The sequence below is a fragment of the Dipodomys merriami genome, unplaced genomic scaffold, assembly GCF_024711535.1.
Source record: "Dipodomys merriami isolate MVZ:Mamm:240054 unplaced genomic scaffold, mDipMer1.0.p SCAF_1, whole genome shotgun sequence".
In the NCBI taxonomy this organism is placed as follows: Eukaryota; Metazoa; Chordata; class Mammalia; order Rodentia; family Heteromyidae; genus Dipodomys; species Dipodomys merriami.
Genome location: NW_027202270.1, coordinates 101,205,833 through 101,230,265, shown reverse-complemented (window position 1 = coordinate 101,230,265; position 24,433 = coordinate 101,205,833). Strand labels below are relative to the sequence as shown.

At 38.7% G+C, this 24,433-nt stretch overlaps 1 protein-coding gene across 5 annotated transcripts in view; it reads right to left on the bottom strand.

Annotated features, from left to right (window-relative positions):
- Npas3 (neuronal PAS domain protein 3) overlaps window positions 1-24,433 on the bottom strand; it is an 890,187-nt gene that overhangs the window by 118,924 nt on the left and 746,830 nt on the right. For all 5 annotated transcript variants that reach the window (XM_070026490.1, XM_070026480.1, XM_070026491.1 and 2 more), the window contains one exon: window positions 10,029-10,203. In XM_070026490.1, the coding sequence (XP_069882591.1) occupies window positions 10,029-10,203 (175 nt within the window). The remainder of the gene's footprint in view (window positions 1-10,028; window positions 10,204-24,433) is intronic.

The following is a 24,433-nucleotide window of genomic DNA, read 5'->3' as shown; positions in this document are numbered from 1 at the left end:
TCCCTGCCTAGATCAGCATGTCCCTTTTCTTTACTGAGGAAGACAAGACCACTTCTTAACTTCCTAAAGCAGCAGTCTCACCCACCCACTTCCATTGATGCCTCCCGAAAGATTGTCTCTGCCTCTCTGCTCACAGGTTGATTTTAAGCAGGCTGCACAAGCCATTCCACCTTGTCAAACCAGCTGACACTCATTGAATTTCTCTCTGATTTCCTATATTACTTGACATTTTTATGCCACAACTGAAGAGAGCAACCTCATCTTTTATCTTGGTTGCTGACTGTGTGTAAATCTACTGATGAGCCATTTCCTAAAGGCAGGGGTCCCATCCGGCTCCTGAATCTCTGGTCTACCTAGCAAAGTGTTCAAAACAAAAAGCCTGAACCCAAATTCTAGATCCAGAGACAACGCCACTGTGAGGAGAACCATTTGCCATCTCTAATGTTGGTTTAGAGTTATGCTGAAAAGTAAACAATTTATAACTGGGATGTATAACTGTTTATGAGCACACCATTAATATTATTACAATATTTGTACAAAGTTATCCTTGAGTAGAAAAGGCTGAAAAAAAAAGGCTAGGATTTCCTGCAATCCAGCTGGTAGAACTGGCCTGTGGAAGTACAAGAGAGAGTAATTGAGGGCACCTCCCATTTAGGACACTTCTACAGAGCCTGAATGTGCCTCATAGAGGCAATATTGTTCCCATGAACCTGTTAAGTAGAGGCAGAGACAGTGTTACGAAAGTCTGGGGGTATTTAATTAAATAAGCTCCTGGTGAACGTATCTGGGCATGCCAGAGCACACTTGTTGCTACAACTGAGATGATTCTGCCAACTTGTGCTCCTGTACTTGTCACCACCACACTCCTGCATGGCAGTAATGGTTTCACGTGTCCCCCTCATGAAGGCCATTCCCAGAATGGGGAGCTTGATCTTGGTTTCCTCTGTGTTTTATGTAATGTTTGACACATGACAGATACTCATTCAGTGTTTCTTGAGAAATCTGTAAAAAAAAATCTCTATCAGGAAGAAGGCCTATGTCTGGAGTGAAAATTTACTCTGGATAATTTACAGCTTGATAGGACAGAAGTTCTTATCTCTTCTCAATCTAATTTTACCAACAGACATTTGTCAGTGTGTTGTAAGGGTCCTAAGAAACCTTGATTGTGTTCCATGAATGGACACCTCCAGGGGGACATGTCCACCCACCAATGGACACTATTCTTCTTTCTCCTTTTCTATCTTTTGGCTGCCTTAGGAGATTGGGTCTTAAAAGAAAAGGCTGGAGAAATCATGCAAGGCCTGGTCCCATACTCAGTGACAATTTTGGTTGTGCTCCTGGCCAGGGAGGCATACAGTGAACACAGACTAAGATACTCTAGTAGAATTTTGCTTGTGTTTTATATTCAGATGTTACTTTCTGTTCTCTATGGCATAGAGGTTTCAATGCAGGGATGAAAGCAAGGAAAATGATTACATTTTTGTTTTTAATAATGACTTGTGTGTATGTATGTGCCAGTATTGATTGGGGCACTGTCCCTTAGCTTTTTTGCTCAAGGCTAGTGCCCTACCACTTAAGCCACAACTCCTATTCTGGCTTTTTGGTAGTTAACTAGAGGTGCATCTCATGGATTTTCCTGTATGGGCTGGCTTCAAACCTTGATCTTCAGTTTTCAGCCTCTTTAGTAGCTAGTATCACAGTTGTATGCCATTAGTGCCTGACTGAGACTAATATTTTATTGATATAAAAACATCTTCAAAAAATAATATATGAAAATAATTAGGCTTTTCTTTGGCCTTCAGGATCTCCTTGGAGAAAAGTCCAATGGTTTGGTTTCTACTAGTGTGCAATTTCTTCTTTTTCCATCTATTTGTTTGGATTGTCACATATTCCAACCCTGTATCACATGCTTTAATCTTGGCTGCTAAAAGTAATCTGTATGGCTTGGGATAAGCCACTTTGAATTTCTAAAACGCTCATCCTCACCCCCAACTGTAGAACAAGGATAACATACCGACCTACTCAGAAGGATGTAGTGTGAATTAACTCTTGTAATTAGCAGTTTGGGGGCTCTGCATACACCAAGTAGAATAGTAATGCCCACCACTATCCCAGTAGCTGGAGAATGCTTTGCTGCTACAGCTACACTTGGAAATAACTGTTTGGCAAAGAGTTGACAACAAGAAGTTGCAAAGTTTACACAGAAGCAATATTTCCAGTATTTTCCCCAAGCAATCATGAGTAAATTGCCCACTAGGGGTGGAAATGGTTTCCAGCCAGTTCTGCCTCTTCTGATCTGTGCCCCCTGCAAGGCTCAGTCAATGAGAGGTAACTGGTCCTTTGTAAGTCTGCTGTTTAGTGCAGCTGAAGAATTCAGAGTGGTATAATTTGGACAGGGATGGAATTTCTGTGCAGTGATATGTATTAAATAGCAAATAGTTTGTGCTTTGTTCAAAGCATTGGTTATAGAATCTGTAATTTTTAATTATCCAGTGACAAAGACAACCACTTTTTTAAAAAGGTGGTAAGCAGGTCACCATTAACAATTTGTATTGGATTCCATTTTAGAAAGTGAAAAGTAATGTTTCTTATTACTACAGGCAAATGGAAATAAAAATTATCCCCTTGCAAGATATGTAAGAAAAGTTAATACTGGGTTTAAAAGTTGACTTTCTAAATCCTTAATAAAAGATTTTGGGGAAAATACTGCATGTAAACTGGGGAAACCTATTTTGTATTCTAACGAAAAGCTATTTATTCTGGCTGGTAGTTCTGGTGGTCGTGTTTTTTCTTTTTAAAAAATTTTCATTAAGCAATTGTACAAAGGGTTTTCAGTCCAATGTGTCAGCAGGTCTAATATGGAGGGGTGACATTTGGTGATGGTCTTCATACTGCTAGAATCCCAAGAAATCACATGGCAAGAGATGCAGTGTGTGTGTCCTTATTTTGTATTTTGAGAGGAAGAGGCTTTTGCTTCTATTATTTGAACAAAACATCTGCTACCCTGGAAATTATATTAATTTCTACGGAAGCTGTACTTGTTACAGTTGCAGCCACTGTGATCTGAACTTTGGAAGGGAAACTTAGGTTTGGAATGGCATTTGGAACTTCACTGAGATCCAGCATCTTTTCAGAGAATGAAAGGGAGGCTGCTCCTCTGCAGCTAAGAGAGTGGCCAATGCTGATTTTCATGGGTCAAGGTATTAGATCCCAGAGGATGCCTAAGGCTGTAGCTGTGCATTCAGGGAACTGGCCTGGAAGGGCAGAGCTCTAATACTAGAAAGAGGCGATTTTATCTTATTTTTCTTTAGCTCCCTCAGGCAAGATTCCAGAAGTACACGGTTGCTTTGCAAGGGTCCTCATCAGACACTCATAAGGACCAAAGCCCACGAATACACAAATTAAGGTGATAAGTGTATCCAGACCTTGAATCCCAGAAGAGAGCTGGAGAAAAGAGTTTTCCCTTCTGTGGAAGTTCCGGGCAATTTTGTTTAGCTTAGCTGGGGATAAAGGTGAAATTTAAAATTGCCTACTTTTTACACTGAAAAGAAAAAGCACTTTTGAAAAAAAAAATCTTGCTAAAAAGAATATTAGCTTTTTCTTTCCTTCCTTCTTTTTATCCTTTCCTACCTTTCCGTAACTGACCTTGAACTTTCTATCCTCATATCCACAGTTCAGAGATTATAGACATGCAACACATACCTATCAAGTATTGGCTTCTGTTTGCTGGTTGAGCACATTCAGGATTGGCAAAAGGATTTGTTATATTTCATTTCAAAATAACGATCTAGTTAATGAGAATAAATAATTTTGGATATACAGTCTTGGGTAGAAGTTATGTTTATGCTCTGATCTCTTAGCAGTATGAAAAGATTTATCTCCTTTAGGGTGCTTTCTAATAGGTGCCACACCTGTGTGCACCCAAGAACAGGATTCAGGTGGGTTTGGAGAACTGTGAACTTGTTTCCATCACTGCCTTGGCCCCAACAGAGATATTTCATATTCAATCCATCAGAGACCACTGCAGAGCATTATCCGATGGATTTATCTTTGCTTATGTTGAATGAATATGGAACAGAATTAAATGTGTATTTACAGTTTGATAAACATTCAACATAAATTATACATTTTAATTTCATTTATTAGTTGGGGACGATGGAAACCGAGAATTTCATTGCATACAAATACTATTCAGATAGAAGGATTAGCAGTTTCTTAAAAAGGTATACTCATTGCCAGAAGAAAATCCATTTCTCTTCACTCACTACACTGTTTGTATTCAGCATTGTGCTAAGGCAAAAGAAGAGTACAGTCCTTCCCTGTGACTCCATGGTGTGCTGTTTGTACTTCCAGTGGGTCTGACATTGTCACCAGGTACAAATCTGGTACTAATAACCTCCTAACATTTGACAACTTGTAGGAATGTTGTAATCATTGCCCAAAATTCAAGCCCTTTTTATATTCTCTAGACTTGGCATTCAGAACAGCTCCCTGATACTATCTTACCATATAATGACTCTAAAAACCTCATACTGATTAATGACAATAACATAATTCCAAAGTTGCCACTCTATATGTAGAAATATATTAGCAATAAAAACCAGCCACTGTGTGCCTTTCCCCAATAGGGGATCTCTCACTTTTCTCTGATTTTTAAAGGCTTCAGATCAATAACTGGAGTGACATTATTAACAGCTCCCTCAACACCTTGGCCAGCACTAATATTAAATCCATTACACCTTCTGTTTGACATTTGCAGTACAGCAGAGAGTGCTGTAGATACAGTCACATTGTCTGGGGACTGGGGTTGGCTGTGAGGTTAGTAAGATGGTTTCTCTTGCTTAGATGCTAAATTCAGTTCATTGATAGGAAACCTGAACCAATCTAAAAAAAAAATCCATCCCAATCATTTACCAGATGGCAAATAATTCATCCATAAATGTGCAAGTGTATTTTATATCCAATCAGTTTTTTTTAACAAAATTCCATTTGATCTCCAGGGAATTCTTTTACATTCTTTTTGGTTGTTGTTATTCTTAGTGACTAGTTTCTCTAATTTTATCATTTAAAGTTAGAGGAACTGGTCTGTTCCTAGAGAATCAGGAGTTGGTAAAATTTACTAGTGCATAGAGTAGTTAGTTTTTACTTTTTCCTGCCTTTAAAGCATTCAGGACCTAGGCATACAAGCAAAGAGATGACACTACTATGTATGTTTAACCAACAAAAAAAAGGCTAGATTCCACCTGAACACCGAGACAAGACATGATAACCTGTATTTTAGACAACCATGGGTTAATCACACTATAGTTATTCTTTACTTAAAGTCCTGTCTCATACATTTTGCTAAATTGTCTAAATCCTAGTGCACTATTGATTTCTCTCCCTATGTGCTCACACCCATTCAGCGAGCTGCAAGGAGCCCTGGCCCTCCTTGAATTCCCTCTGAAGCAGGGCCGGGGTATGTCACTCCTGCCAGTGCCCCTACAGCGGGTGCTGATGGTTAGCTAGTGGGAAGCAGCCATTGGGGACAGATAGGAAATTTCATCTTGAAGACAGAAACATCGTGTGTATCTATACACACACACACATAAACACATATCTCACATATCTCTTCATATCTAGCTATAGAGAGAAAACATAATACATATGTGTGTATGTATAACATAATGGATAGCATTTTTCTTGATAGTAGGTATTGTTTGGTGTTATTTTTTCCTGCTTGGTTATAGTCTTTGAATTTTTCACAAGTATAAATAATTTTATAATTGGAAAAAAATCTAGGAACAAGTAAAAACTATACAACTCAAGGAAAATACGTCCTAGCCTCATAAAAAACAAATCCAGTTCCCCCCAGGATTTCTTGAAAGAACACCTTTCCTGTTTACTAAACATTTAGAAGACCAGGTATTGACATTTATAAAAATATGAAGTTAACACACAATATCCCAAGATTGCAGAATCATTAAGAGTAATGAAAAAATACAGACAGATCTACAGGAATAAGATGAATCTTTTGCACAGTGTGTTCAGAAGGTATGGAACTCCCCATGCTGTTGGTACCCATGGCAGAGAAGAAATTGTGGCATGAAGTCTTTCCAAAATGTTCAGATCTACTACTCAGTGGACTCTTCAGAACCTTTAAACAAAGCCACTGATTTATTTTTCTAATGTTTGACTTAAGAGTTTTATAGGAGAAATAGCTACTAAACTATTTATCAACGTGCATATATGAAAAATATTCATTTCGATTTGCTGCCACATCAACAGGATCTCCCTCCCCCCATTACCTTGAGACTTATTCAAGACAAGACAATCACAGGGCTGGCAGCTCAAAGAAATAGAATTCCTATTACAGCTCAGTATCACTGCCTCTTAGTCTGGTTTAGTCACTTATTTCCTTTTATTATAATGCCAAATGTTATTTAGATTCCAGTCATTTAGTAATGCTACACTGAACACATCAGGCCTTCTGGAAATTTCCTTACCTACTAGTCCTTTCATTTTCATAATAACTGTATATCGATATCCCTCTTCCTGCCAAATTACATCTGTATGTAAAAAAAGGAATCAGTGTTTTATCAGAGTTTAAAAGATTATGATGCAATGAACAACAGTCTTCAAAAATGTTCCTTCGTGTTATTAAGAATTAGGAAATCTTGTTAAAATTCTTTCAGCTTTTAAGAAACATAAGCAGCTTTGGGATGTAGTGCCTGACATGAACTTTTTAAGTAATTCCCTTGGAGCGATCATCTGCATTAGTGAAGATATTTCGTTCAAGGTAGCACCCTCTGCTGCTTTTCAGTATTTGAGCAGTCAATCTAATTGCTTTTTTTTTTTTTTAAGCCAGAGATTGAAACTAACCAATACTACAGACTTCTAAAGCTAAGATAGCTTGACTCTCTCTAATGGAGAGAGCTACACTTAAGGAAGAAAGCCCTTTCTGATGTGAGTGTGGCTAATGAGCCCCAGTTGTTATGGGATATAGGCAGCAGATTTTTCAATTTTGCTGGTTAGGATGGCTAGAGGAAGGCTACATAAATTTATAGCACCTTTCAATTATACTTCAATGTTAAAAGAGTAAAGGTGAGAAGGATGGTGATGGTTGAAGGAATTCTTTTTAGAAATACAGATGTGTTCTGTTATCTAGAATTAGTAATAGGTGAGAACTGAGTTTTTGTGGTGCACTTGGACTTGGCTTATGCCTATTCATGCTTTATAAAAGGCACAAATTTATCTTGGTTCTTGTATTTGAATATTTATTTGCATTTGCTCATTTGACTCTAGCAGATACCCTGGCAAAACCAACTTAGAGGTTCTTCCAGATGACAAGGCATCCTCACCAGAGATCTGGAGAGACATCAAGCCCCGTATGAATGGCCAGGGTAATCTGGTTTCGATTAGGACCTAATTTAACCTTAGGCTTCATTAACTGAATTACAGTAGCAATGCTGGAAAGGTGACAGTCTTTCTTCTTTGTACTAGAAACATATTTAGGGAGTCATCAACAAACTGAAGCACAGACAGGTAGGATGTCTAGGGTGGTAAGGCTCTTAGGACCATACCATCGAATAGCCATGGTAGAAAGGACGGAGTAATACAGGTTGACCAATTGTAACAATGAGATGTACAAGACACTGTTGAACAACAAACTTTACAATTTAGGCGGGGGGGGGGAGGGCAAGGGGGGTAGTTGTGGAAGTGGGAGGGAAGGGATGGTAGGGGTAAAACAACGGAGGAGGCAACAATGCTTGATAAAAAAATGTACTTATTACCTTGCTCATGTAACTGTAACCCCTCTGTACAGTAATTTCACAATAAAAAACATAAAAAAATAGAAAAGATGGAGTATTCTGCAGTGTGGTCTCGGATGACAAGTAGGGTTTGGGTTCCAAATTAGGAGTGAATTCTATTTGAACTGCAATGGAAGGAGGTAGCCTTATACATTAGTGAGCTCCCTACCAGGATCAGGTTTCAGCAGAGAATAGAAAAGGGACCTGTTGGTTTTGTTATAGAAAGATAGGTATGTTGGGATTTAGATGATAGGACTGAAAAGATCCTTCTAAAGTTGAGCAAAAACTATGCCTGTAATCCCAGCTACCCAGGAGGCAGAGATTGGGAGGATCATGGTTTGAGAACAATCCCTGAAAAATCTTAATGCGACTCTAGCTCAACTACAGGCCAAGTATAGATCAATCCCAGCTGTAATCCCAGCTATTTAGGCGGCATAGAGAAGAGGATTACCATTTGATGCCAGCACTGGGTATAATGGGAAACACAACCTGAAAAAGAGCTGGGAATGTGGCTCACATGGCCCAGCCTAGAATGTGCCAGGCCTTGAGTTCAAACCCACAGTACATCCAAAAATTAGTAAAAATCTACAAAAAGAGTCCACTTTCCCAAGGCTTTTAACCTTAAAATTTTTCATACTGCATGTTTGAATTATGAAGATTCAACATTGGTTGCTTGATCCAGAATAAAGAATTGAAAACTATTTTTACATGCTACTTCTCAAATATGCCCACATCTGAACCCTCTAATGACAGAAAACCAGTTCCAATTATCGCACTGACATATCCACTCAGTACAGGCAGTGAGCTATGGCTTAAAAATATGACTTCCCCCTGAACAAAATGATTTTCCTTTGAACAGTCTTAAATATTTTTTTGTAGTTTTTAATGCATAAGGCTAATGAAGGATGCCCACCAACGCTGAGAATAAGGAATATTCTGGAAACTCCAAGGAACTTCAACAAGGTTCTAACAGGATTTAAAATATTTCCCAAAGAGGAAAATATGTTTTTTCCTCATCTGCATGAGCAAACATATTTTCTTGGAAGTATAGTTATTTTAGTAATAAATCTTGACTAGTTGTTCCATTTTTCTTTCTAATCAAATGCTCTAGTGTTATATGAATCTGTTTGAAACAACAGATGAAGTAAAAAAAATTCCAAGCATCTTCGAAGAGTGTAAAAAATAATTTCCTAAGCAAGCAAATACAACTTTGCACTTCACATCAGTCTTTGATTCATTAAAAATCTTAAACTTCTCATGAGAAAAATTAACATTTAAACCACTGCTGCTTGGCCAAGCACTCCACCACACAAGAATATGAAATATCTCCTCTAAAAAAGTACAAAAAGGACAAAACCACAAATGTGGAACTTCAATTAATTTAAAGCCCCAATCAGCAAAGAATAAATCCTTCGCAGATCTAATTACCAGCGCTCTCGGAAGACCCAGACCGACCAGCCAATCTTCCCTGTGTTTGAACAGCTTGATGAACTAGGGGACTGATGGATATCAAGTCATTTTGTTTAATTTATAAATGGATTTTCCCCTAATACTTAAATTATCATCAGTACAACACAATGAAAATGGGAACATTCTGAATGCAAAGTCTATAAGAGTCCTGGAATGAATCCCAAATGAGGAATGTCACCTCTGTTCATTCCTCCATACAATTGATCTAATTAAATACTGAGGGTGGAAAGGCAGTTGAAAATGTAGCCATTTCTGTTTTCTTTTTAGCCTTAATTTATCTGTTCACGTCTTTCAAGTACCTTCTGATGCTTTAGGGGAAAAAAAGGTGGGGTGGGGGCGAGGGGAAGAAAACCCAAGATTTCCGCAAATCCCTAATACTTTTAATTCTCCACAAGCTAACATTTAAAATGCCCTTCTCTTGTAGATTTTACTAAATAACAAATATACATATTACATTGAGTCCTGGTAATAATCAAAGTACAAACGTTCCAAATGAGAAGCTTTTCCTCTCGTAATCTGCAAGAGAAACTAAAGAGTGCCTTCAGTGTGTATTGTTCAACTGAAATTAGATCTCTGGATTATACTTATTAAAATGTCTCCTTATTTTCCAATCTCCTCCTTATTTAATTACTGCATGGAACCGAAAGCTGTGTGGAATCGTTAAATACCCTGAGACCTATTTATAGGCTCTTCACATGGGTACCTGGAGCACACTCATTCAGCAAAGGTCCTGCCCACCAACCCACACGTTGGGGCTGAAATTCCCACCTGGCTCAGGGGTCTCGGACTGAGAAGAGGAAGATGCTGAGCTGGCTCCATCCTCAGCGGTGCCCTGCGACAGGAGACCACGCCCAGGCGGGAGCTTCATGCCCAGCTGCTCTGCCATCTCCACGTGGTCTCCCGGGTGGACATAGTCAAAGACGCTGCTGCCTGTCAGCTCCACCTAGAGAGGGACGAGAAAGGGTGGGGAAAGACTTGTCACAGGTTTCTCAGATTTGGATTCTGAGCAGCAATGAAAACATGCTCAGCCGCCTGCAGCCATGCTGCCTCTGACTTCATCTTCTAACATTTTAAGATTCAAACTGAAATTAAAAAAAACAAACCTGTGGTTGTTTCTCCTCCCCTTAATGTATTTATTTAGCAATTGTTTCGCCCCAGTTTTGTCCCCCTTATACACTGTCGTTTACATAAAGCCAGTCTGCCTTTCATCTGGCTGTTTTATCCATCCATCACCAAATACAGACTTGCCTGTTTGGTTGACTTGCTGGATGATTGACTGAATTTTACAGCTTTCTTATGGAGAAGTTGGGCTTTGTGTAAAAACAGTTATAGAAACAGCCAGAGGTAGCAAGGGAAGAATATTTTCCCTTAAAAAAATACAGAGTTCCAAGATTTATTTCTACACATCACCTCTTATTTCTATGTAAATTTAATTGTAAGAAGTGCCACTTCCAAATATATGCAAAGGCATAATTTTTATTAAAGATTACCCATTAGGTCAGTAGGCATATGGAGAATTTTCCATGCAAAAGTGGTCATCTGGGGTCTGATGTAGCCATTTTTTCCCCAGTGGTATCAGCTTGTTTTGCCTTCAATCTAATAAAATAACATGGAACAAGATCTCCTCAAGGGCTTCTTTTTCTTTTTCCAGAAGTGTTTTGTTTTGTGTACTCTTTGAATGAGGCTAGCTCCCCACACAGAGGCAGATTGTAAACTATTTTAACAGAGGCCTTGCCTATTTTAGTGCTGACAGACATGGCCCCTCTGTCTGGGTGGCTGGCTGTTTGGGAGGGGGCACAGCAGCTGATAAGGACCACCCTTACATCTGAACTTTCCTAATGTTCCTTTTAAGAATAGCTGTAATGCCCCTAATATAATGCACTTGGGTTGTAGGTATTACAGCATGGAGAGGTGCATTAGCAATAGGACAAGGAAAAGCTTTCTCTGGGTCACTAATGGGTTTCCCAGTCATCTGGAGATGGTCTCAGGCCAGCTAGGAAGGGTCTATAGAAGTTGCTGGAATATTCCACTTGGTTACAAGTTTCTTGATAGATATTTACCTAGACCTCTTCCCACCTCATTTCCCAGTCCTGTAGAATACCCAGCATCTTTCCAAATTCCACCAAATCTGTACCCTTTCACCCTGCCAAGAAGGATGGCAGCAATGGGTGAGTTATCACAGAGAGTATAATGTTCAGAGCAATTATTCCCTACTGAACTCTAAGTCCCCATAAGATGATCACATCTACTCCCAGACACCATTTGATTAAAATCTTAACAGCCTCCACATCTTCCACATCTATCAACCAACAGGTAGAGCTAGGAAAAGAGGAGGCTAAACTCAGATTGGTTAATAGCTCTTCCTGAAAAAAAAAGGGGCTTTTGTAACTTTTTGCTGAAAATTGTATGTTCTCTTGTTCTTAAATCACATTCACTGACTGCGTTACTTGACCACTGACAACATAATTTGACAATACCTATTTCTTCCCTTTTGTATTGTTACTGAGAGAACATCAGGATTCAGCGATCAGCTTCTACCCTCTGGGAGGGGGGGATTACATGGAAATAATCCCTTTAATGTACGCCTTGTCTCTAAGCACTTCACACAGCAATAAATGGGTAAACTGACTTTGAGCAATTAAGAAATTAAATGAAACTAATAGAATGTGTGTTTTAATATTTCTTGATGGTTATTTTGTTTGGGGATTAGTGACTTATGAGGAAGTCACTCATTTTGCATGGAGTTCAATTACAGCACTTTAATAAATATTTTGTGTCACCTATCTCAGAGGCTAATGCCTTCCTTTAATACTAAAGTGTGCCTTTTGGCACAGACTACTGATTGTTAGGATGGCAAGCACAAGTAGGAGATACAAAGTAAGGTTTTTTGGGGGTGCTGCCTGTTGCATATTCATGTAAGCCAGTCACGCAGAGAAGAGGCTCAGACCACTATTTCTACCACCCGACCTGCTTGGACTTGTGCCCACTTCCTCCCAAGAATCAAGCCCTGAGCAGGGCACAACACAAGAAGTCACAATATGCCATTCTGCATGATGGCATGGTGAGGACTTTCTTCTCCAGTGGCATGGACCACTAAGACCCCTCAAACCCTAATACTGATTGACCAGAGGCTTAGACACTGTAATAGTGTCCACTGTAGTTACAGCCAGATGCTTCTATACAAAGTACAAGCTGTTTGGAATCATGACCTGAATTTGAGATCAGAATCTTCTTCTTTTCCAGATGTGTGATCTTGGACAAGTCATTTAACCTCCTTAGGCTTTTGTTTTCTATCCTAAAACCAGCCAGCAATGCTGTTTCTTAAGACCTTGAGGCCTCTACTCATGATGCATTCTGGATAAATCCCCTTGCCCCAGCATGTCACTGGAGGCATAGTTCGAGAGAGCTGGGTGAGAAACAAGACTCATTTTACTGGCCCCCTAGCATCACTTGAAAATGCAGTGAAAGCAGACAGGAAATCATGGTGGGGACGAGAGAGGGGGAGAAGTAAGCACTCTGAATTGCCTGCTCTTGTCATTCATAAGTGTGCATGATGCATAGAAATGTATGTTCCTGTAGAACTTGGCATTGTGTCATTGCTTTGACTTTAGTGAGCAGGGGTAGTTATAACAAAAAGGTGAGGTGCTTTGGGTCTTGATCATTTCAATATCAACCACTCCTGACTATGTGCAGATACTTTCTATACTGTGTGTAATTTCATACCAGTCTTCTGAATTGATATACCCTGTCCCATTTTACATACTGTCAGTGACCATGGTAGAGTGAGAATCTGGATCAAAGTCTGCTTTGATCTATTACCTTATAGCAGTGACATCTGGAGCCATAAAGGCCAAGGTCCTCTGAGGAGTTACTCTGTCATTCATCACTTGTTTTTGTTTTTGTTTTTGTTTTTAATGTAAGTCTTAGTGCTTGAATTCAGGGCCTGGGTGCTGTCCCTGGGCTTTTGTGCTCAAAGCTAGGGCTCAATCACTTGGAGCCACAGGTCCACTTCCAGCTTTTTGGATGGTTAATTGGAGGTAAGAGTCTCGGATTTCCTTACTCTGGCTGGCTTTAAACCACAATCCTCAGATCTTAGCCTCCTGAATAGCTAGGATTATAGGTGTGAGCCACCACTGCTCCGCAACTTGATCACTTTTAAGTAGGAGAAGAACTTGAGCTATGAAAGCATCAGGCTGAGAGCAGGCAGCCTGCCAATCTTGGGGATCAGGATGCTTTGCTGTCAAGCTCTTAGGCCAAAGAGAAGTGTAAAAGGAGGTGCTGTAACTCAAAAATAGATGGTGGGGGGGGGAGACAAAACCCTAATTAATATTCACCTCCTATCTTCATCGTTACAATCATCATCACATCTTACATTTATCTAATAATTTCAACATTTTTCATGCTGCTTTCATTTCATTAAATTTGAGAATTAGATCAAAACCTATCTATTAACATCTTCTTACTTAAGCCATGAAAACTAGAGTTCTGAGGAGTTACAATGCTTTCATAAGTCTGGCTGTATAGTTTGAGGAGGCTGCAGCCCAGTTGGCTAAATAGTTGTCTACCATATTTCATATAGCTCTATCTCCTCCCATCCCAAGAGGCTTGACCAGGTAAAATAGACTACAGTTCTCACTTCCTACCACTAAATTCTGTATAGCAAAATAAATTACAGAAACTAACACTGAGTCATCTGCCAATGTCTCATGCCTGTAATCCTAGCTACTCAGGAGGCTGAGATATGAGGATCATGGTTTGCAGCCAACTTGGGAAGTCCTGGGCAAGTTCTGGAAAGACTGAGATTTATTTATTTATATTCTTAATCTAACGAACAGACGTTACCTCATGTTAGTTTTAAGTAGAAAAAAAACACAAAAGCTCAATCCAATATTAACTAGGCATTTGACAATCCCTACTTCCTAGCTTTCCAAAACTTTTTCCAACTGATTTTGTGTTACATAGGTAGGACTAACATAAATGATGAATGCAAAATGACAAGTATGGAGGCCTGGAAAAAATTAATCTGAGCTTGATTTGGTCAAGCTTGAATTTTGTTTTTCAAATATTATGAATGACATTATTATGTCATAATTTATAAAAATGAGTTGTATTATAACACCATAATTTAGTCATTTGCAGCAAGTCCTTAGCACATGCAGGAAGACTTCCACCTTTCTCAGATACCAGCTGAGTTTACTTGAGGCGAGGACCGTGTCAGTGCTGGGGCTCACACAGAGTTTTGAGTGACTCTGAAAACATCACTGGCCAACTTTCATAACCCATTCTGCTCCAGATCTGTGGCAAAACTACTTCAGCTGGTTAATTTCCAACTTCCAAACCCCATGTCTTCATCCTCTGAATTGTAATATGGTTCCATAAAAACACTATGGGAAGATCCCTTTGTCTTTTTATACATCAAGCAAGCATGTCAATAAGCTTTGCTTGTCCCCATGGAGTGAGCAGTACTCTAACTACAGCCAAGTACTGACAGAGTAAACATGGGGCTGGAAGAGTCTGATATAAATGAGGAACCAGCACGGATATTTTAAGTCACCTCCATCTTGGAACTTATGAAGAGAATATTTCTTTAAAACAAAAGAAGCACAAAACCTGCTTTAAGATTATTCTTTAAATATACTTCTGCAAGGGCTGGGAATGTGGCTTACTGGTAGAATACTTGCCTAGCATACTTGAGGCCCTGGGTTTGATTCCTCAGAACCATATAAACAAAAAAAAAAGCAATTTAAAAAAGAGTCTTACAGACTTAAAAGTACTTCTATCAGCCAGGCACCAGAGGCCATGCCTGTAATCCTAACTACTCCAGAGGCTGAGATCTGAGGACCGCAGTTCAAAGCCAGCCCAGGCAGAAAAGTCTATGAGACTCTTATCTCCAATAAACTATTCAGAAGAAGCCAGAAGTGGTACTGTGGCTCAAGTGGTAGAGTGCTAGCCTTGAGCACAACAAACCTCAGAACCAGAAAAAACAAAAACCAACAAAACAAAAATAACTTCTATTTTATGAATAATCCAATTTTGATCTGTACCATTAAAAGGATCATTCAAAACCTACTACTTAAGGTAGGATGTTTTAGACCTTTTGTAAGATTATATATCTATTCATCCAGCTATTTACCTACTACCTACCTACCCACCTACCTATCCATGCTGATACCGGGGTTTCAGTTTAGGCTTTGTGCTTGCTAGGCAGTGCCCCTCTCACTTGTACCATGTCTTCAATGCTTTTATCCACTGGATTATATTTGAGCTAGGGTGCCGCTTTTGGATTGCATTCTCCTATTTCTGCTTCCAAGTAGCTGGGATGATATATTACCACACCCAGTTTTTCCTATTGAGATGAATTCTCAAGAATGATGTGCCTGGGCTGGTCTGGAACTTTGATGCTTAGTCTCCTGTGTAGCTAGGTGGTGATGACTGGTGCTTACCATGCTACTTGGCTATTGGTTGAGATGGGGTTTCACCAACATTATTTGTGGCTAGACTTAAAACACAAGCCTCTTGATCTCCACTTCCTAAAGAGTTGGATTACAGGCATGAGCCTCAGGAAGCCTGTGAGGCACTTAAAATAATTTCTTAAGAGCCTTGGGGTTACCAAGGTGCCTGGAGGTGTGGTTAAGCTTTGTCTCTGGAGTCCTTTGAGGGCTGGGCACAATCTTAAGGGGATGCTAGCAATATTTGTAAACAGGGTCACCCCCAAGGGAGAATGAAGTCAGTGGTAAGTGGCTTGGAAATCTAACTCCCAGGTCAGATTTTCAGAACTCCTGAGAACCCCTGACATCCTAGTCAGAAAAATCCTGACCCAGGACAAGGTGGAAATTCTATCTTACCACAGCAGGTTAGGATTTGTAATTTTTCAGGGGTGGGGGGTGGTGGGAAGGGTCACATTTGTGTTATTGAAGGATAATAAAGTGATAAGAGAATAAAATATAATAAGATATGATAGTTTGATTAGCATAGGTTTTCTTTGGATTTCCTAGTATCTTAATGCCATCTTTCTAACTTCCTACATATTGCAGAACTCTACTGAATATTTATGAACTGTTTTGACAGAAACTTGATGTTCTTTACTGCTCTGTCTCATTCTATGTATTTGCTGACTTATCTGAAGGAAAAAAAAAACGCATAAAAGCACCGGGTCTGTTAGAGAAATATGTGTATAAATTAGTAGAACAAGAAGAAAGGAAGGCTCTCTATCAGAACGAGAAGGCAGAATGGAAAATCCTTTCAGTGTCATCAAATAAGAAAACGAACCCACTCTCTTGTTACAGATCTGTTAACAGAGCCTTCCCTTAGAAGAATATGAGCTGAAAGACACCCCATCATGTGTTTATTTTATCTTCAGAAATAAACATTTTGATTCCTGTGGGAGTCGGTGAGGATAACTACATTTTTGATTTTTATATACTTTTCTCTAACCCCTGGAGTGCCTGATGTACAACAAGCATCCAAAGTCATAGTGCATAAACCAGTTCTGAACTCCGATTAACAAGTGCCTCTTTGAGTCCTCAAAGAGGAGAAAGAGAAAGGCAGACTGGGAGAAAAGGAATGAAAGACAAAAGAATGACTTGCCTATGCTCATCCAGATGGTGCATTTGTTTTGAACTATCATTGTTGGTGACTGAATTGACCTGCTAATAACACTGATTACTCCAAGATTCTCAAGTATTTGACAGGGAATTCTGCAGACTCGGGCTTGGGTTGAGAATGTGTAAGCATTTACAGAAATAGTGTGTAAAAGAGATCCACAGACTCTTCGAGGTCTCTTTAATTTTTTTCTAATAAATAAATTATATGCTGCACTGAAACATTTTTGTAACCTTGGCTTAGGTGTACCCCCAAGATACTATGTTGTGGAAGCAGTGGTTTCAGAATAGTCTTGATATGTTCCTATCTTTCCCTCTCATCAAGAGATATTAGTTAAAAGAAAAACCTAAGAAATGCCTTCATTTGAGAGGACAATACATCACAGGGATGAGCCTCGGGAGTTGTGAAATGACTCAATTTAGAGATTTTTCAAACCTTGTTTTACAAGGTTCCTATAGTTTTGAAGTTTTAAAGTGTCTGTAGGGCAGAAAAGGGCAAAATTTTAGAACTGATCACAGTGCTGGGAAGGGAGAGAGGATGCCATTGGAGGTTACATCACAGTAAAAACTGCAATGATGCGGAGAACGAAGCATTAGCAATCTAATCAGTCACTGAAGTCCACCCCTCTTTTCTGAAGATCAAACAAATAGTAAGATGTCACTCTCCAGGCTTCTCTATTACCTTGGTGGTTAAGGAGACCCATCAACATAAAATTCTTGATAGTGGCATAGTTAATCCATTATCCTCAAATTTTACATGGTTCAATATTTGTCATTTAAATTAGGACACACTGAGATGGATACATGCTATATACAGCCAGACTTCAGTATCAATACATCTCAATTTTAGTTTAATTATTTTTATTATTCTCAGTCAATTTTGTTCCTCTCTTTTTTTTTGATCATGCATGTAACAAGAAAAAAATAGAAAATGTTAAGATTGAGAGTTAAATATTTTCTTGACTCTAAACAATGTTTTTTAAGTTAGAGAAAGATAACTGGTTTAGGAAAACAATAATAATTTGGGCTTTTCCTATTCTTTTGAATCTTACACAGAGTGATTTTTATTTTCTTTTAGTCATGGTGAGAGAGTACAGTTTATAGACTAAAACTTTGGATATGGTCAATGCACACAAAAATAATCACATAGATAACAATAAATACTATAATGGGCATGAATAATACAACCATCCCTGGTTATTTTTAAAGGGGCTGACCTAGGATGGAAGGCTAGCTAGTGTCCTCAGTAGGAACCCAGTCACTATGTTTAAGTAATGCTTTTGAGAGAAAATGAAAGCAATCTACAAAGCATTTTTCTCTATCCTTCAAGAACCCTTCATGTTGAAGAGAAAGCAATGTAAAAGATGGATCTTGCTCAACTGACATCCTGGTTTCTTAGACTAGAGCATAACATCATGCCTGCAATGTAGGAAAGTAAACTGGTGGCCTTTTTCATGTCACTATGAAGGGTCTTAAAAATGTCACGTCTATCACAGTGTCACAAGACAGTAATTAATGAGGCAACGAGAATGCAGCAGGAAGGTCACAAGTTCGGAACCAGCCTGGGCGACACTGGCTCAACTGAAAGATCACCAGCTGTGAATAGAAAAGCCAAGTGAGACCTTGAGATCCTTTGTTCATGCCCCAGAACCAACACTTCATATACACCACCATGATCACCACCACCACCAACAGCAACAATAACAAAAAAAATCTCAGAGTTGAGTTCAACTTTCCCATAAGTACAAGCAAGACTCATCTAAGAAAACCACCTAGTATGCTAAACGACTTTAGCCATGAGCATTAATCCAATACAAAGAACAAGAAGGAAGAAAATCCTTGGTGCTATGATCAATCACTGACCCTTTTAGAACTTTCCTTGCTGATACCATTAAGTAAATCTTAGGAACCTTCTGAAGGCCATGTGGGTACTATAGCCCTGGCAAATAATTTATTTCTAGTGGATTACTAGTAAGAAAAAAGTCCATATACTGTTATTTTATTCTGGCAATTGTAACTACTAACTGTGGTAATGTTGAGGTTATTTTCTTTGAAGCAAGTCAATACTCTGAGTACTCTCTAGGTGCTATTTTAAAGGGATAAGTTAAATTCACAACTGTTTAATAGCAGACTGTGAGTCAGTCTTGTTACAATAGAGAATGTAAATAGAACTGGTAAGGGAAGAAAATTGATCAAAAGTAATGAGTCATTCCACAGGCTAAAGGCAGTGCTTGTTTTCCTTGAGTTATTTGTTAGTGAACTGTGATAATATTAGTGGTCATGGGGTAAACCCTTCCAAACCTGATGTTCTGTCTCAACAGAAATAATGCTTTAGTCATATACATATTAGTTGGCATTTATCCATGAATATTCTTTACCCATGAATATTCTTAAGAGCCATGCTGCCAATATGGTAGCCACAGGCCAAGGGTGGCTATTGAGTACTTGAAATGTGGCTACTCTGAGTTGTAATAAGTTATACATGGAAGATAATATCAAGTTTCAGAGACTTAGAATTAAATAAAAAATGCAAAGCATTTTATATTTTGAATATGTGAAACAATAAAATAAATTATTGACATTTTTATTGGTTTTTACCCTTTAAAATGTAGCTACGGGCTGGGAAGGTGGCTCAGTGGTAAATTGCTTGACTTGCATGACTGACGTCCTGGGTTTGATTCCGCAGCACCATATAAGCAGAAAAAAACGGAAGTAGCACTGTGGCTCAAGTGGTAGAGCGCTAGCCTTGAGCTGAAGAGCTCAGGGACAGAGCCCAGATCACACGAACCACCAAAAAAAAAAGGAAAAAAACGCAGCTCTGAGAAAAATTTAAATTACATATGTGCTTTGTGGTGTTTCTATTTAACAGTGCTACTCTAGAACCAAGAATTCCTGTGGCAGAACATAAAGTTCTAGAATTTCATGGCAATGACTGGAAAGAAAAAGGAGGTGTGAGAATAAAAAGACTGAGTTTATAAATGTGACCAGTCAGCCAATCAAATATTTGTGTGTGTGTGTGTGTGTGTGTGTGTGTGTGTGTGTGTGTGTGTGTGTGTGTGTGTGCTCGTGTGTGCGCATGCACATGCACCAGTATTAGGGCTTGAATTCAGGGCCTGGGTGCTGTCCTTTAGCTTTTTCACTCAAGGCTGATGTTCTACCACTTGAGCTGCACTTCTGGCTTTTTGTGGTTGAGTCTCAAAGACTTTCTTGCCCAGGCTGTGTTCAAACCCTATTGTCAGATTTCAGTCTTCTGTATAACTAGGATTAGAAGCATGCACTACTGGTGCCCAGCTAATCATTTGTTCTTCGAAATCATTTGGGATTATGAGGATAAAACAATATTGAAACTCTTTACCTGCATCCAAGGACTTGATAATTTACTTTATCAAACACAGAGTAAACTGATATGACAAAAATATAAGATGATACCATGTAGGATATGATTGACTTGTGACATGAGCATTATGGATCATTGCCACTTATTTTTTCTAGATCCTTTCTAAATTTCCTTAAAATGCAGAATCATAGGCTCCCTTGATCTTGAATAGAACCTAGCACTCTTTGTTTCAAGGAGCTTCTGGGTGATGCTGATTAAACTCAGTCATGATTCACACCAGTCTAGATGTATCCAGCTGATGGATATGAATCAAATGCATGAGGAACAACTCCCATTTGGTCCCATACAGAGAAGAGAGTTAGCTTGGATGAAAAGATGAGAGCGATCTAAGACCAGTCCTCACTATACTGGGGCTGATAACGACATGGATGATGTGCTCCCCTGTTCTTGCGTTCAGCCTAAGACATTGGGGAAAACATGTAGAGGCTCAATAAACACTGAGTGATTGATATTGGCCCTAAGGAGACAGAGCTATGCTAGTGTTCATTAACTTTGCATGCACTTAAATACTAAAGATCAGTTCCATGTAATCATTTATAGGAAATGCCATCGCTTGTTTCTCAAGACTGTGCCTCCAAGATAACAGTCTTACTACTGTAATAGAGACCAGAATCATCCCCTAGTTGAAGCACACTTCTTGGCTATGAACCCAAGATTTTCATCCTGTTTATTCTGATATTTGATATATGAATGGACTCAACTTATGATAGATGGTTTTTCCCTCCACAAGTGAGCACAAATCCATGATGCACTTTGAAAATTTAAATCTAGCTTCTTCCTTCCATAGACTTTCTTGTAGACTTGTCTTTTTACCTGACCATGAGTTTAACAACAACTCTGTGAGCCATTCTCTTTTTAGGGAGGAAAGAAGGAGTCCAAGATGAGGAACACTTCAGTAATTTTCTCTTAATTGGGAAAACACAGAACCTCAAGCTATGTGCTCTACTATTCAAGTAAACCCCTAATATGTTTTCAGTATGTTTATTTCCCTGCCATCTGGACATGGTGGTATGGCTCAGTAGCTAGAAGATTCTCTCAAAGTTTTGCTCCAGGATGTGAATCAAGAGTCAGATAACATGCATTCTTCATCCATTAAGACAAGCATCAGTATATTGGAGATGAGCCAGGTTTTGAATTACCAATTCTTTTAAGTAAGCTTTACAAAGTTAGTGAAACTTTCAAGTTTTACCACACTCTACGAGTTTTGCCTTAAAACCAATAGGAGAATCAAAAAATACACTGAAAATGATTGGGAATAAGTGGGAAGAGAGGGGGTGAAAAACTTATCAAAAGTAAAATTGGATTAAGAGTCAATCAAAACCCAACTGTGAATTTATCATTTCAATGAATTTCAATGAATGGTTTAAAATCTGTTTGAAATCTATTTGAAAATGAATATGTAATAATATAGACATATCTCCTTTTCAAAGGCAGTATTGTCAGATGTATTCTGAGCATTATAATTCATGAACAGAGTAGATGACTATTTGAGAAGTATTAAAATGAGCTGACTTTTCAATACAAGTGTCTTCACAATAAGTTTTTTTTTCTATTCTGGGCAATTCAGAAATGTAGACAATTGTGGTAGAAAAATAATATGTATTGTAATATTCATTGTACAGTAGTAGTATAGTAAGTGGCAATTCTGGACATTACAAGAGACACAAGGATTATTTTCTGTGATTGCACAGAGACTACTTGGATTTCTTGTGAAGCTTTTGCATTGGAAATGAGATTCATCAGTCTGAACGGGCCAGGGTTAGAGCCCTTAGCAACATGCTTATTTTGTAGAAGGTCACTCAATAATAACTTCCTCTGCCCTCCAAGCTTATTAAGACTGACTGGCATATATTAATGAAAACACCTGATTCTCCAACCATAAAACCCAGACAAAGACTTTATTTTAATATTAAGGAAGGAACCCTTAATTAGCAGGGTTTCAAAAATGTCAGCTTCTTCTATTAGCTGTTCTGGTCCATCAAAGCCATAATCCCTACTGTCAAATTTCATCACATGATAGACAGTTTGCTGGCTGTCTTTTTTTTTCTTTTTACTGATCATACCGACTGAAGCTTTTAATTTTTTTTTATTTTGCCATCACATTTAACAACTCATTGTGCATTTGCCTGTTATCCTCTTGATTTTCTTCTTTGCTTTTAAAGAGTCTTAACACATGTCAGCTGAAAAAGGTGAGGAAAACATTGCAGAAACACAAGTATTACACGTGAATACATATGCATTCCTAGATGTATAATTAAAGACTCCTGAAAGATCTGGGCTTGCTTATATTGATTGTCTTCAAGAGCAAATAAATGTGATGTCCCCAAAACACAGACAAATAATATAACCTCAGATGATTCTTCAGTTTTGATGTGTCAAAAGAAGGGGGAGGAGGGGGGGAGGGATTCTGGGAAAGAACCCAGGATCTTTTAAGATACACAATTAGCCATTCACATACCTGCCTATGGTAAGGATTCATTGGAGCATCTCAGCTTTGTATTGCCCTTCAGAAGCAAGATAAATCTCATGTATCTAGCAGGACAGAATAAACACAGAGCTCTTAAAGTATTTAAATCTGATTCAAAACATTTATTGTCGATTAAACCCTTTTGCAAATGGAAAAGTTTATGCTGGTCATAGCAAGAGGAAGACAAAAACCCAAAACAAAATAAAACAAGTACAAATCAGAGGTGCATGAGCAGCATTTCTTTTCTTTTCTTTTCTTTTTTTTCTTTTGTGGGCAGCATTTCTAAAGCCATAGAGGCACCCCACTCTCTATAGAGAAGTGAATATGGATGCTCCCAAAGGTGAGATAAGAGTTTTCTTGTTTGGAAATGAATTATAAGAATGAACTGGGAAAGAGTAGTTGGAGCTGGAAGACATGGCTGCAAGAGACTGACTACTACCCATTCCTATCCTCTTTAACAGGGATCAGGGATTTCATCAGAGAACACAGAATGTGTGCTCAGCATGCTTGCTTGTCTTCACTGAAGCAATGGACAATGGTAGTATGTCTATTAGTATTTCTCCCTTTTTACCTTAACTTGTTTTGTACCAGCAACTGGGGTTTGAACTCAGATCTGGGTGCTATCCCTTAGCTTTTAAACAGAAAGCTGACATTCTATCACTTAAGCCACAGATCCACTTCCAGCATTTTTGCTAGTTAATTGGAGATAAGATTCTCATGGACTTTCCTGTCTGGGCTGGCTTTGAGCTGCAGATATATCCTCAGATCTCAGCCTCTTGAGAAGCTAGGATTACAGGTACGAACCACCAGCATCTGACTTGACTTTAACATTTTTCTCTCAAAAAACGAGTCCAGAAAGTTTATCCGCTGTCCAGATTTGCATATATTTATCTCACCCATTTCTGCCACTCCTCTGAGCTGTGAGAAAGCAGCCCCAGTAGGAGCTAGAATGGATAGATGGTCTCCTATCCCACATGCAAAATACTCAGGGTTCTCCTTCTAAGCAAGTTCTACTCAGTTCTTTTATGTCTGGGGATTCTTTTTCATTTCTATCTCTGAGCATCTTTTTTATTTTTTTCAGCATTGAGTCTATTGTCTCAGCCGCTTTACATAAGCACAAATACAAACCAGTCCCATAGAATATCAACTTCAATTCACTAATAAGTTGCCATCACTCCAATACCATAATTATTTTGCTTCCTTAGAGAAATAGAGATCGTTGAAGGTACCCTTTCTGATAACTTATTAGTTGAATTTATAGCCAGCCCTTCATACAATGCAATGGTTGTTGGGTGACCGTCCATACTTTGAAGTCTCTTGTTCTCATTTTAATTGCATCACTTAGATACCATATCCTGTATTTGAAACTGATAGGTTTCTCCTTTCTCTGCCAAATATTTCAAAAGGCACCTCTTTTAAGTATAGTCAGCTAGGAGAGGTCATGTTTTTTGGAGTAAAATGTTTGGTTGGGATTTGGGATAGTAAAGTTCAATTGTTTGGCTAATTGTTGACACCCAAGCTGTGTTCCAATAAGCTTTCTAACACTCTGCTATGTACCTAATAGAGAATACTGGTTATGCATGTCAACTCTAGAGGCAAATGGCCTGGGATCTAAATCATTATTTCCCCCAAAGGATGTTACCTACTTCTTTCAATTATAATGATTCTAATGGTATCTACCTGACTGCTGTCAAGCATAAATTAGACA